The sequence below is a fragment of the Elephas maximus genome, chromosome 3 (genome assembly GCF_024166365.1).
Source record: "Elephas maximus indicus isolate mEleMax1 chromosome 3, mEleMax1 primary haplotype, whole genome shotgun sequence".
Classification (NCBI taxonomy): Eukaryota; Metazoa; Chordata; class Mammalia; order Proboscidea; family Elephantidae; genus Elephas; species Elephas maximus.
The window spans coordinates 18,902,011-18,915,939 of record NC_064821.1 but is presented as its reverse complement, the minus strand read 5'-3'; the positions used below and the strand labels follow the sequence as shown (position 1 = coordinate 18,915,939).

Here is a 13,929-nt window from a genome sequence, read left to right as displayed (position 1 = left end):
TCAGAATGTCAGTAAAAGTATTTGGTTAATGAGGAGCTTTGGATATTGAGCCCCCAGGGACACAGAGACTGCAAATAATCTACGTGTAACCACCTCACTCACTCACTTTAATACCCGAAGATGCATGCAGACGGTACCACTTTCGTATTCCTCTCCCATCAAGAAGCAGCACACCTGATACCCCACCCACAGATGACCCTCTTGCCGGGGAGCCTGGTGCCTCAACTTGGTCCCTCTGCCTTTCCTAAGGAAAGCTCTTCCATCTACACCATCCAACATCCAGGGCAGATGCCAAGCGTTATTCCTCACTGATGCCAGTCAGGTAACCGAAATCCCTTAGTTAATGTTTGGAAATGAGGACAGGTGTTTTAATACAGGTTCATCCAGCAGAATGATGCATGTGAAGATAGTATGAGCATGAAATGATTGGAATCAAGTCACCCCTAACCTCCTGCCTGTCTCCCAAATTCCTGACATGTTTCCTTGAATCTTTGCACTGATGGCAAGGAGTTGTGATTCTGCTAGTGTCCTCCTCTCTCTCCACAGTGGCAAGGACCATTTTCCTCCCGACCAGAAGCCTGCCCCTTCTCAGACAGAATGACTGTTTTAAGATTCTGACATTTACTAACACTCTTGTAGTGGTGAAGAGGGTTTATCAACATCACTTTACCTTCCCTTTCCTGGTTTTTAACACACATTTGTATTACAGGTTACCCCCGCTATCTGAAAGTAGAGTGTTCCTATGAATCCTTTCATAAGTCGAAATGGTGTAAAATGAAGAAGCAATTACCATAAATTTATTTGAAAAAAATTTTTGAGAGTTGCCAGACTCAAAACATAACCCATTATTTCATACCAAATAACATATATAACCTAAAATAATGCTAACATATAGTGTTGATACACACATTTCAAAGCTATGGCAGTTTAATGCTGAGCGTAGTTTTAAGAGAAGGAGCTCTGGGAGAGTCTCTTATCACTAGGAGGGGTTCAATGCCTATTTAAAGGCCCACTGCAAAACACTGAACGCTGGTTTCGAGTTTCTCCTTTTTTTGTAAAAGTGAAAATCCAAGTCAAATTTCTTTTTGTTAGCAAAGCAAACAAGCACTGATGTGGGTCTTTTGAAAAAGCAAAGTGGCATAAAGTGAACTTTCAAAAACAGGGGATACCTGTATTTCTGTTGCCCAATTCTGATTTCTGAGGAAAGCAGTGGAATCTGACACAGACTCATCAGGCTGCCTCCAGAGTGTGTCTAATTTTCTCTATAAAATTACCGAATATTTAAAATGATAATAGCACAAAGGGAGTAATAAAAAAAAGACCACCCTCTCACCCTTTCCAAAATAAATAAATGTTCACACTCTGCTATATCAGCTTCTGCATCTTTTTTAAATAACCAAATAATATGCATGCAGATGGTAGCGCTTCTGTATTCACCTCCACTCCTCTTGTTCCCATAAAAAAAAAAAAATGACTACCCTTTCACCCCTTTCCAAAGTAAATAAATATTGACACTCTGCTATATCAGCTTCTGGTCTTTTTTGGTTTTTGTTTTGCCAAATAATGTGCACACTGACAGTATCACCATTGTATTCCTGCATTCCCCTCCATTCCTCCCATTCCCATCCCAAGATGGTGTTTGCTGACATTTGATTGTAAGTCACCTCATCATCTCTATCAGATCCATCAACAATATGGAACCTAGAAACCAAACAGAAGTTTCAGAATTCCTTCTCCTGGCACTGACAGAGGATCCCAAAGTGCAGCCTCTCCTTTTTAGCCTGTTTTTGTCCATGTATCTGGTCACTGTCCTGGGAAACCTGCTCATCATCCTGGCCGTCAGCTCTGACCCCCACCTCCACACCCCCATGTACTTCTTTCTTTCCAATCTCTCATTTACTGACATCTGTTTCAGCACCACCATGATTCCAAAGATGCTGGTGAACCTCCAAGCACAGAATCAGAGCATCACTTATGCAGGATGCCTCACCCAGACCTGCTTTGTCCTGATTTTTGGTAGTTTGGAAAGTTTTCTCCTTTCAGTAATGGCCTATGACTGCTATGTGGCCATTTGTCACCCACTGAGATACACAGCTATCATAAATCCCCGCCTCTGTGGCCTGCTGATTCTAGTCTCCTTGCTCGTTAGCATTTTGGATGCCCTGCTCCACAGTCTGATGTTGTTGCAACTGTCCTTCTGCACAGACCTGGAAATTCCTTACTTCTTCTGTGAAGTTGTTCAGGTGATCAGAGTTGCCTGTTCTGAAACCCTCATCAATAACATCATCCTATGTTTTACGGCTAGCATACTGGGTGCTCTTCCTTTCTCTGGAATCATTTTCTCTTATACTCAAATTGTCTCTTCCATTTTGAGAATACCTTCAGCAGGTGGAAAGTATAAAGCTTTTTCTGCCTGTGGTTCTCACCTTTCAGTTGTTTCCTTATTCTATGGGACAACTTTAGGTGCGTATATGAGTACAACATTTACACACTCTTCCAGAAAGACTGCAGTAGCTTCAATGCTGTACGCTGTAGTTACTCCCATGATGAATCCCTTCATCTACAGTCTGAGAAACAGGGACATGAAGGGAGCTTTTAGGAGCATTATCAGGTGCACACCTGCTTTTCAGTGATTATATTATCTCCTTTGGGTTTGGATTTCTAGATTGCATCAAAGTGACAGAGTCACAGATGGCTGCAACAGACTCAGCTGTCATAACCAGACATCAAGCTCAGAGACACAAAATAGACTGTCCTTGGACCTATTGTTAATAGAGGACTTAGTATTAATAGACCTTTCCATAGAATCATACAGAGGATATCTCCTCCCATATGATCACTGAGAATAGCATCATATATCCCTTTCTAATCAAAGTTCTGTCTGGGAGAAAATAATTGCTATGAGAGCTTTATACTGACAATGTAGAGTATGTTTTCTCTTGAGAAGTTAATTCGTATAACCACCACAAGCACTTAATACAATGCCTGGCACCTAATACTCAATAAAATTTAACTAGGACCACTGTGTTCTATATGTTGCCATAATATATAAGGCTTATTATTTCTTGTTCTCACATATTTTCCACTTTCCTCAGGATTTTTATTGGTTTACCATTATTGTACATTTTAAGGTCATCTCTACTTTGAGGAGATAGCTCTTCCCCAGTCATCTTTTGAGTGCCTTCCAACCTGGGGGGCTCATCTTCCAGCACTATATCAGACAATGTTCAGCTGCTATTCATAAGGTTTTCATTGGCTAACGCTTTTCAGAAGTAGACTTCTGGGTCCCTCTTCCTAGTCTGTCTTAGTCTGGAAGCTCAGCTGAAACCTGTCCTCCATGGGTGACCCTGCTGGTATCTGAATACCAGTGGCATAACTTCCAGCATCACAGCGACACACAAGCCCCCACAGTATGACAAACTGACAGACAGGTGGTACGAGTCAAAATGAGAAGAAACAGCTGCAAATATTCATTAATAATCGGAACCTGGAATGTAAGAAGTATGAATCTAGAAAAATTGGAAATTGTCAAAAGTGAAATGGAGCACATAAACATCAATATCCTAGGCATTAGTGAGCTGAAATGGACTGGTATTGGCCATTTTGAATTGGACAATCATATAGTCTACTATGCTGGGAATGACAACTCGAAGAGGAATGGTGTTGCATTCATTATCGAAAAGAACGTTTCAAGATCTATCCTGAAGTATAACGCTGTTCGTGATACGATAATATCCATACACCTACAAGGAAGACCAGTTAATATGACTATTATTCAAATTTATGCACCAACCACTAAGGTCAAAGATGAAGAAATAGAATATTTTTATCAGCTGCTGCAGTCTGAAATTAATCAAACATGCAATCAAGATGCATTGATAATTACTGGCGATTGGAACACAAAAGCTGGAAACAAAGAAGGACCAGTAGTTTGGAAAATATGCCCTTGGTGATAGAAACAATGCTGTAGATAGAATGATGGAATTTTGCAAGATCAATGACTTCTTCATTGCAAATACCTTCTTTTACCAACATAAACGGCGACTATGCACATGGACCTCACCAGATGGAACACAGAAACCAAATCGACTACATCTGTGGAAAGAGACGATGGAAAAGCTCAATATCATCAGTCAGAACAAGGCCAGGGGCCAACTGTGGAACAGACCGTCAATTACTCATATGCAAGTTCAAGCTGAAGCTGAAGAAAATCAGAGCAAGTCCACAAAAGCCAAAATATGACCTTGAGTATATCCCGCCTGAATTTAGAGACCATCTCAAGAATAAATTTGACATATTGAACACTAGTGACCAAAGACCAGACGAGTTGTGGAATGACATCAAGGACATCATCCATGAAGAAAGCAAGAGGTCACTGAAAAGACAGGAAAGAAAGAAAAGACCAAGGTGGATGTCAGCGGAGACTCTGAAACTTGATCTTGAGTGTCGAGCAGCTAAAGCAAAAGGAAGAATTGATGAAGTAAAAGCACTGAACAGAAGATTTCAAAGGGCCTTTCGAGAAGACAAAGTAAAGTATTGTAATGACATGTGCAAAGAGCTGGAGATGGAAAACCAAAAGGGAAGAACACGCTCGGCATTTCTCAAGCTGAAAGAACTGAAGAAAAAATTCAAGTCTCGATTTGCAATAGTGAAGGATTCCATGGGAAAAATATTACATGATGCAGGAAGCATCAAAAGAATATGGAAAGAATACACAGAGTCATTATACCAAAAAGAATTAGTCGATATTTAGGCATTTCAAGAGGCAGCATATGATCAGGAACCGATGGTACTGAAGGAAGAAGTCCAAGCTGCTCTGAAGGCATTGACGAAAAACAAGGCTCCAGGAATTGATGGAATATCAGTTGAGATGTTTCAACAAACAGATGCAGGTCTGGAGATGCTCATTTGTCTATGCCAAGAAATATGGAAGACAGCTTCCTGGCCAACTGACTGGAAGAGATCCGTATTTATGCCTATTCCCAAGAAAGGTGATCCAACCGATTGTGGAAACTACAAAAGAATATCATTAATATCACAAGTAAGCTTAAGATCCTTCAAAAATGGCTGGAGCAGCATATTGACAGGGAACTGCCAGAAATTCAGACCAGTTTCAGAACAGGACATGGAACCAGGGATATCACTGCTGATGTCAGATAGATCCTGGCTGAAAGCAGAGAATACCAGAAAGATGTTTACCTGTGTTTTATTGACTATGCAAATGCATTCTACTGTGTGGATCATAACAAACTATGGGAAACACTGTGAAGAATGGGAATTCGAGAACACTGAATTGTGCTCATGAGGAACCTTTACATAGATCAAGAGGCAGCTGTTCGGACAGAACAAGCAGATACTGATTGGTTTAAAGTCAGGAAAGGTGTGTGTCAGGATTGTATTCTTTCACCATATCTATTTAATCTGTATGCTGAACAAATAATCGGAGAAGCTGGACTATATGAAGAAGAACGGGGCATCAGGATTGGAGGAAGACTCATTAACAACCTGCGTTATGCAGATGACACAACCTTGCTTGCTGAAAGTGAAGAGAACTTGAAGCACTTACTGATGAAGATGAAAGACCACAGCCTTCAGTATGGATTGCACCTCAACATAAAGAAAACAAAAATCCTCACAACTGGACCAATGAGCAACATCATGATAAACGGAGAAAAGATTGAAGTTGTCAAGGATTTCATTTTACTTAGATCCACAATCAACAGCCATGGAAGCAGCAGTCAAGAAATCAAAAGACGCGTTGCACTGGGCAAATCTGCTGCAAAGGACCTCTTCAAAGTGTTGAAGAGCAAAGATGTCACCCTGAAGACTAAGGTGTGCCTGACCCAAGCCATGGTATTTTCAGTCACATCATATGCATGTGAAAGCTGGACAATGAATAAGGAAGACCAAAGAGGAGTTGACGCCTTTGAATTACGGTGTTGGTGAAAAATACCGGCTATACCATGGACCGCCAGAAGAACGAACAAATCTGTGTTGGAAGAAGTGCGGCCAGAATACTCCTTAGAGGCAAGGATGGCAAGACTGCATCTCATACACTTTGGACATGTTGTCAGGAGGGCTCGGTCCCTGGAGAAGGACACCATGCTTGGCAGAGTACAGGGTCGGTGGAAAAGACGAAGACCCTCAACGAGGTGGGCTGACACAGCGGCTGCAACAATGAATCCAAGCAACGCAACGATTGTAAGGATGGCTCAGGACCGGGCGGTGTTCCCTTCTGTTGTTCCCAGGGTCGCTGTGAGTCAGAACTGACCCGACGGCACCGAACAACAACGACATTAGCACATTTTACTCATCTTAGTAATTAGATCAGATGAGTAATTGTTGAGCAGGCAGGGAAGGGTTGGGAGTCTGTTTTGGAACCACATTTGCTTGGATCTTTATTAAAAAAAAAAAAATATTCATCAGAATGTATATGAGATGTCACTTTTCTCTTTAGTCACTTATTTTGCTGTTTTTCTTTCTCATCTCTGGTGAGTCCACCCAGAGGCTGAGTAAAATTAACTGAATCATTGAAGTTTTAGGGGATTGGTTGTACTCTTAGGGATCTCATACAAAAGTTTGTAATGTATTTTTATGAGGAAAATAATTTTTCTGTGGACATGAACTTTATTTTGAGGAAGATGTATACAGTGTAAAATAGAATGGGACAAAGGGGAAGTTGGCAGACTTAGGGAGATCATTTTTCCGCAACCACAAAGAAGCAGAGCCATCAGTCAGAACCGTCTCTGGGTGCTGGGGTGACAACAAAACAGATCTCATAGGAGAATTAATGACGTGGCTGGAGAGACTTCTGATCACCATTGATAGTGGTAGTGGGATTGTGTTCAGCACTAAATCAGGAGGTCAGCTCCTCCCCAGACACACAGGTGTGCTGTAGTACAAAGTTGTCTCCCTTTGCGTTCATTAAACACTTGCAGAGATAAGTCACCTGAGGCCTTGTTCATACTGCTGTTTTCCATACCTCACCCAAGACCTACTGACTTTGATATCTGGGGAGTCATCTGAAGGATGAACATTCTAAATAATTACTCCTTTGAGATTTTGATGCATGCCGAAGTTTCAGAAGTACGGCTTTAATATCAGACGATAAGAGAATGGATTTAGAATCTAGAATATGAAAGAATCTGGAAAGTGGAATCTTCTCAATTTTACTTATTATTAAAATATCATGTGCAAAGTACCATATGAAATGTATCAATAGTTCTTAAAGAATAGTAATATAATGAAAACTCACATACCCATGACCTGGGTTACAAAATAATGACATCACCATATAATTCAATGAATACTCTCTCAGTCTTTTGCTCTGCACCCTCCCGTTGGCAAACACTACCTTGAAATCTATATTTATCATTTTTTCTGAAGTTCTTCTGTTTTGTTGAATCTTATTGTTATGGATTTAATTATGCCTCCTAAAAAGGTAGGTTGAAGTCTTAACTCCTATAAATGTGACTTTGGAAATAAAATATTTGAAGATGTTACCTGTTAACATAACGTCATGCTGAATTAGGGAGTGTCCTAAACCAATGTGAGTGGTGTCGTTATAAAAGAGAAGATATTGAGACAGACAGTCAAAGAAGGAGGATGCCATGGGGAGACAAAGGAAGAGATGGATTTACGCTGCAGCTACAAGCTAAAGAATTAAAAAAAAAAAAAAAGGGATACCAGAAATTGAGAGAGACAAGAAAGGATCTTCCCTCAGAGGTTCAGAAAGTACCTAGTCCTGTTGACAACCTGAATTTGGATTTTAACCTCCAGAATTTTGACAGAATTTTTTTTCTCATTTTAAGGCACTCACTTTGTGGTGGTTTGATATTGCAGCCCTGTATAATTAATATTGTTGTTCTGAGTGATTCCAAATCGTAGTGACCCTATGTGACAGAGTACAGCTGCCCCATAGGGTTTTATAAGCTGTAATCTTTATGGAAGCAAATCACCAGGTCTTTCTCTCACTGGGCTTTTGGGCAGTTTCGAACCATCACCCTTTTGGCTAGCAGCCAAGGGTTTAATCATTGAGCCACCAGGGCTCCTTTGCTACACCTGTGAAATTGCCAGCATTTGATTGTACTTGCTCTACAAAACTGGTAATATGATTCAAGATAGTCCTTTTATCACTCCTGGGTGTATTCCTACACAATTTATAAATTTGACTATTTTTAAACTTATTAATAGTGAAATTTTCATGAATGAATTCTGCGTGCTGATTCCGCTTTTGAAATTCAATCATGTTACTTTGTGTAATCATAATTCATTTATTCTCAATGCTGTATATTTTTACGTTATGTGTGGTGACATTACAAAATATGTATCCCTGCTGATATTGATGGAAATTTTGGTAGCTAATTTTCTATTATGAATAAATCTGTTTAAATATACCCATGTATGTTTCTTGGTGGAAATGAGAATGAATTTCATACTGGGGTGGAATTTGGGGGTGTAGGGAAGCACTTACTCTGCTTTGAGAACTTCCAAAGGGTTTTCTTCAGTGGATGAACCAATTTAAACATCCGTAAGAAGTTCCTGATGATCCATGTCATTGCTGATACATTTTCACTTATTCTATTTCGTGGGTGTGGAAATTATTTCATCTAGATTATTTCATGACATTTCTTTTATTATTGATGAAGCCAAGCACCTTTTCACATATTTATGAGCCATTTATTTTTCCTCTTGTGGGAATTTCCTCTCTTGTGTTTCTATTGAGCTGTTTATCCTTTTCTTACTAATTCATACCAATTCTTTATACAACCAGGATGTAATCCTTTGTCAGTTATATGCACAGCTATTTCTTCTTTAGATGCATGACTCTTTTTTGCATATATTTTATAGTGTTCTCAGATGAACACAGGTGCTTAGTTTTAATACAATTTTATTTCTCACAACTTTCCGTAATGGATTGTGCTCAACAGATCTTGTTTTTGAAACCACTAATTACCTCAAAACTAAAGAATTTATAGTTTTTCTTTTACATTTGAAGTCTGGACCCACCTGTAATTTATTTTTGCCTTTGATATGATGCAGGAATTCAAGTTCATTTTTATGTTGCTGAATCCTTTATTAAATAATCCATCCATTCACTGTAATGGCACTTCTGCAATAAATAAAGTGTCCCTTTATATCCTGATCTTTGTATGGACTGTCTCTTGATTAATAAGTCCTTTTATCTATCCATGTACTCCAATTGCGGGTCTTAGTTATTTTAACATAACATTCAGCTAAGAATACATTTGTCGTCATAACAATTTCCAACATCATCCAGTTAGATGGTGTCAGTTTTCTTGATATTGTTATTAGGTTAGGGATGCCTTCAAATGAACCTAAAGAAAGAAGACTAGAATTCATTTACAGAAGGGAGGGTTGTCCATGTGCGCAAAGGCCCGAAAAGGGTGTGAGCAGGAAGAATTGGGGGGAGAGGATGGCATACTCCTGGTGTGGGTATGGGAATTATCCAATGTAAAATGCTTCCTTCTTTGAGCCTTGTTCCTCAAGGATATGCAATGCTCTAAGATCAGAATGGAGCCCTGGTTGCACAGTGGGTAAGAGCTATGTCTGCTAACCAAAAGGTCCGCAGTTTGAATCCACCAGTCACTCCTTGGGAACCCTATAGGGCCATTCTACTTTGTCCTATAGGGTTGCTATGAGTCGGAATGGACTAGGTGGCAATGGGTTTGCTTTGGTTTTGGAAGATCAGAATGATAGCAAAAAACATTTACCAATGAGGATCCATGGCTTTGGAACGCTCAAGGGCCAGAAAGACTGCAAAGAGTACACCTTTGACAACACATTCAACAGCCCTTTCTAGGTCCATGGACTGTACACTTGAGCCCAGGGACCATTCCTTCTGCACATATCTCATCCTTGTAAAACCCCATAATGAAGTTTTTTTTTTTTTTAATTTTACCACGGTAAAATATATATAATAAAACATTTGCCATTTAAACCATTTTTAAGGATGTCGTTGTTGTTGTTAGGTGCTGTCAAATTTGTTCCAACTCATACTGACACTTTCCACAACAGAATGAAACACTGCCCAGTGCTGAGCCATCCTCACAATTGTTGCTATGTTTGAGCCCATTATTTCAGCAACTCTGTCAATCCATCTGGTTGAGGGTCTTCCTCTTTTTTGGTGACCCTCTACTTTACCAAGCATGATGTCCTTCTCCAGGTACTGATCCCTCCTTATAACATGTCCAAAGTATGTGAGACGTAATCTCGCCATATCTACTTCTAAGGAGCATTCTGGTTGTGCTTCTTCCAAGACAGATTTGTTCCCAGTCCATGGTATATTCAGTATTCATCACCAACACCACAATTCAAAGGTGTCTATTTTTCTTTGGCTTTCCTTATTCATTGTCCAGCTTTCCCATGCATATGAGGCAACTGAAAACACCATACCTTGGGTCAGGCTCACCGTGGTCTTCAAGATGACATCTTTGCTTTTTGACACTTCAAAGAGGTCTTTTGCAGCAGATTTGCCTAATGTTATGCACCTTTGATTTCTTGACTGCTGTTTCCATGGGCGTTGATTGTGAATCTAAGTAAAATGAAATCCTTGACAACTTCAATCTTTTCTCTGTTTATCACGATGTTGCTTATCAGTCCAGTTGTGAGGACTTTTGTTTTCTGTATGTTGAGATGTGATCCACACTGAAGGCTGTGGTCTTTCATCTTCATCAGTAAGTGCTTCAAGTCCTCTTCACTTTCAGCAACCAAGGTTGTGCCATCTTCATAATGCACTTTGTTAATGGGTCTTCCTCCAATTCTGATGCCCCATTTTCTTCTTATAGTCCAGCTTCTTGGGTTATTTGCTCAGCATACAGATTGAATAAGTATGGTGAAAGGATACAATCCTGGCACACACCTCTCCTGACTTTAAATCACACAGTATCCCCTTGTTCAGTTACAATAAGTGCATGTGTCTAGTTGTACAACTATCACCAGTATCCATTTCTTAGTGGTTTTCATCACCACAAATAGAAACCACTTATTGTTTACGCATTCGTTTGTTGATTGGCGCTTGGGTTGTTTACACATTTTGGCTGTTGTGAAAAATACTGCAATCAATGCTGTTGTAAAGCAACATGAGTCTCTGCCTGCAGGACTTTTGGATATATATGTGGGAGTAGAATTGGTAATTATAGGTTTAACTTTTTGAAGAAACACTAAAGTGTTTTCCAAAATGCTGCACCATTTTACATTGCCACCAGCAATTAATGAGCATTCCAATTTCTCCACATTCTCATCAATACTTGTTAATTTCCAAATTTCTGATGATACCCATCCTGGTAGATGTGAGGGGGTATCTGATTGTAGTTTTGATTTATATCTCCCTTCAGACTCTTGATGTTCAGCATCTTTCTATGTGCTTGCTGGCCATTTGTATATCTTCTTTGGAGAAATGTCTATTCAAGTTTTAGCTCATTTTCAAATTTGGTTTTTTGTCTTTTTCTCATTGAGTTGTAGGAATTTTTTCAGTTTTCTGGACATGAATCCCTTATCAGATACATGATTCCCAAATATTTTCTCCTGTTTTGTAGGTTGTCCCTTCCTTTCCTTGATAAGGTGCTTTGAATTACAAAAGCTTTAAATTTATTTTTACTTTTAATACCACTTTTATTAAAACACAAAGCCCACCCTTTTCAAATGTACAATTCAGTGATTTTTACAGTGATTCACAAAGTTTTTCATCGGTCATCATTATGTAATTCCAGACATTCTCATCACCCCCAAAAATGAAACCCCATACCCGTTAGCAGTACCTGCACATTGGTCTGGTCACTCATCCCCTAGAAACCACTAATCCTATTTCTCTCTATGGCTTTCACAATTCTGGGTATTCCATATAAATGAAATCATAAAATATATGGCTTTATTTGGCCTGGTTTCTTTCATTTAGTGTAACGTTTTCAAGGTTCATCCACGTTGGAGAAAGTATCATAACTTCATTCCTTTTTTGGCTGAATAATATTCCATTTTAAAGCTATACCACATTTTGGTTATTAATTCATGGGCCGATAGACATTTGAGTCTTCTTTTTTATATATATTCCTACGGTGACTAATGCTGATATAAACATTTGAGTACAAGTTCTTGTGTAGGCATAGATTTTCAATTACATTGAGTAGGTACCTGGGTGGGGGAATTCCTGAGCTATAAAGTAACACTGTATTTTATACTTTGAGGAATTGCCAAACTGTTTTACAAAGTGGCTGAATGACTTTACATTCCCACCATCTGTCTATGACGGTTCCAATTTCTCTGTATCTTTCCAACACTTGTTATTTATCTGTATATACAGAGAAGGATTCTATAGTAAATGATGCAGGAAGCATCAAAAGAAGATGGAAGGTATACACAGAGTCACTGTACCAAAAAAAGAATTGGTCTATGTTCAACCATTTTAAGAGGTAGCATATGATTGAGAACCAATGGTCTGAAGGAAGAGGTCCGAGCTGTACCAAGAGTACTGGCAAAAAGCCAGGCTCCAAGAATTGACAGAATACAAACTGAGATGTGTCAACAAATGGATGCAGCACTGGAAGTGCTCACTCATCTATGCAGATAAATTTGAAAGACAGCTATCTGGCTAACCTACTGGAAGAGATTCATATTTTGTATTGTGCAAGTTATCAAACAATATCATTAATATACTCAAGTAAAATTTTGCTGAAGATGACTCAAAAGTGTTTGCAGCAGTACATCAACAGGGAACTGCCAGAAATTCAAACCAGATTCAGAAGAGGACGTTGAACAAGGAATATCATTGCTGAGGTCAGATGGATCATGGTTGAAAGCAGAGTCTACTGGAAGGATGTTTACCTGTGTTTTATTGACTATGCAAAAGCATTCTGCTGTGTGGATCAGAACAAATTATGGATAACCTTGTGAAAAATGGAATTCCAGAATACTTCATTAAGCTTATCAGGAACTTGTACTGATATCAAGAGCCAGTCTTTCAAACAGAACAAGGGGATACTGTGTGACTTAAAGTCAGGAAAGGTGTGTGTTAGGGTGGTATCTTTCACCGTACTTATTCAATCTGTATGCTGAGGAAATAATCCAAGAAGCTGGACTATATAAAGAAGATGACATCAGAATTGGAGAAAGACTCATTAACAGCCTGTGCTATGCAGATAACACAACCTTCCTTGCTGAAAGTGAAGAGGACTTGAAGTACATACTGATGAAGATCAATGACTACAGCCTTCACTATGAACTACACCTCAACATAATGAAAATAAAAATCCTCACAAATGGACCAATAAGGAACATCATGAGAAATGGAGAAAAGATTGAAGTTGTCAAGGATTTCATTTTACTTGGATTTAGATAAACACCCAAAGAAGCAGCACTCAAGATATCAAACGATGCATTGCATTGATCAAATCTGCTGCAAAAGGCTTTTTTTAATTTTATTTTGCTTTAAGTGAAAGTTTACAAATCAGTCAGTCTCTCATACAAAAATATATACACATCTTGCTATATACTCCTAATTGTTCTCCCCCTAATGAGACAGCACACTCCTTCCCTCCACTCTCTCTTTTTTGTCCATTAGGACACCTTCTGACTTCTGCTCTCTCATCTCCCCTCCAGACAGGAGATGCCAACATAGTCTCATGTGTCAACCTGATCCGAGAAGTTCATTCTTCACCAGAATCATTTTCTATCCCATAGTCCAGTCCAACCTTGTCTGAAGACTTGGCTTTGGTAATGGATCCTGTCTTGGGTTAACAGAAGGTATCAAGACCATGACCTCCGGAGTCATTCTAGTCTCAGTCAGACCATTAAGTCCAGTCTTTTTATGAGAATTTGGGGTCTGCATCCCACTGCTCTCCTGCTCCCTCAGGGGTTCTCTGTTGTATTTGCTGTCAGGGCAATCATCGGCTGTAGCTGGGCACCATCTAGTTC

General features: G+C 39.4%; 1 protein-coding gene across 1 annotated transcript; it reads left to right on the top strand.

The window, feature by feature from the left end:
- Positions 1-1,889: 1,889 nt before the first annotated feature.
- LOC126070979 (olfactory receptor 7G3-like) lies at positions 1,890-2,633 on the top strand (the record flags this gene model as incomplete). The annotated part of the gene is made up of 1 exon (XM_049875295.1): positions 1,890-2,633. A coding segment is annotated over one exon (744 nt), but the record flags the coding sequence as incomplete, so codon positions are not given.
- Between the last annotated feature and the right edge of the window lie 11,296 nt (positions 2,634-13,929).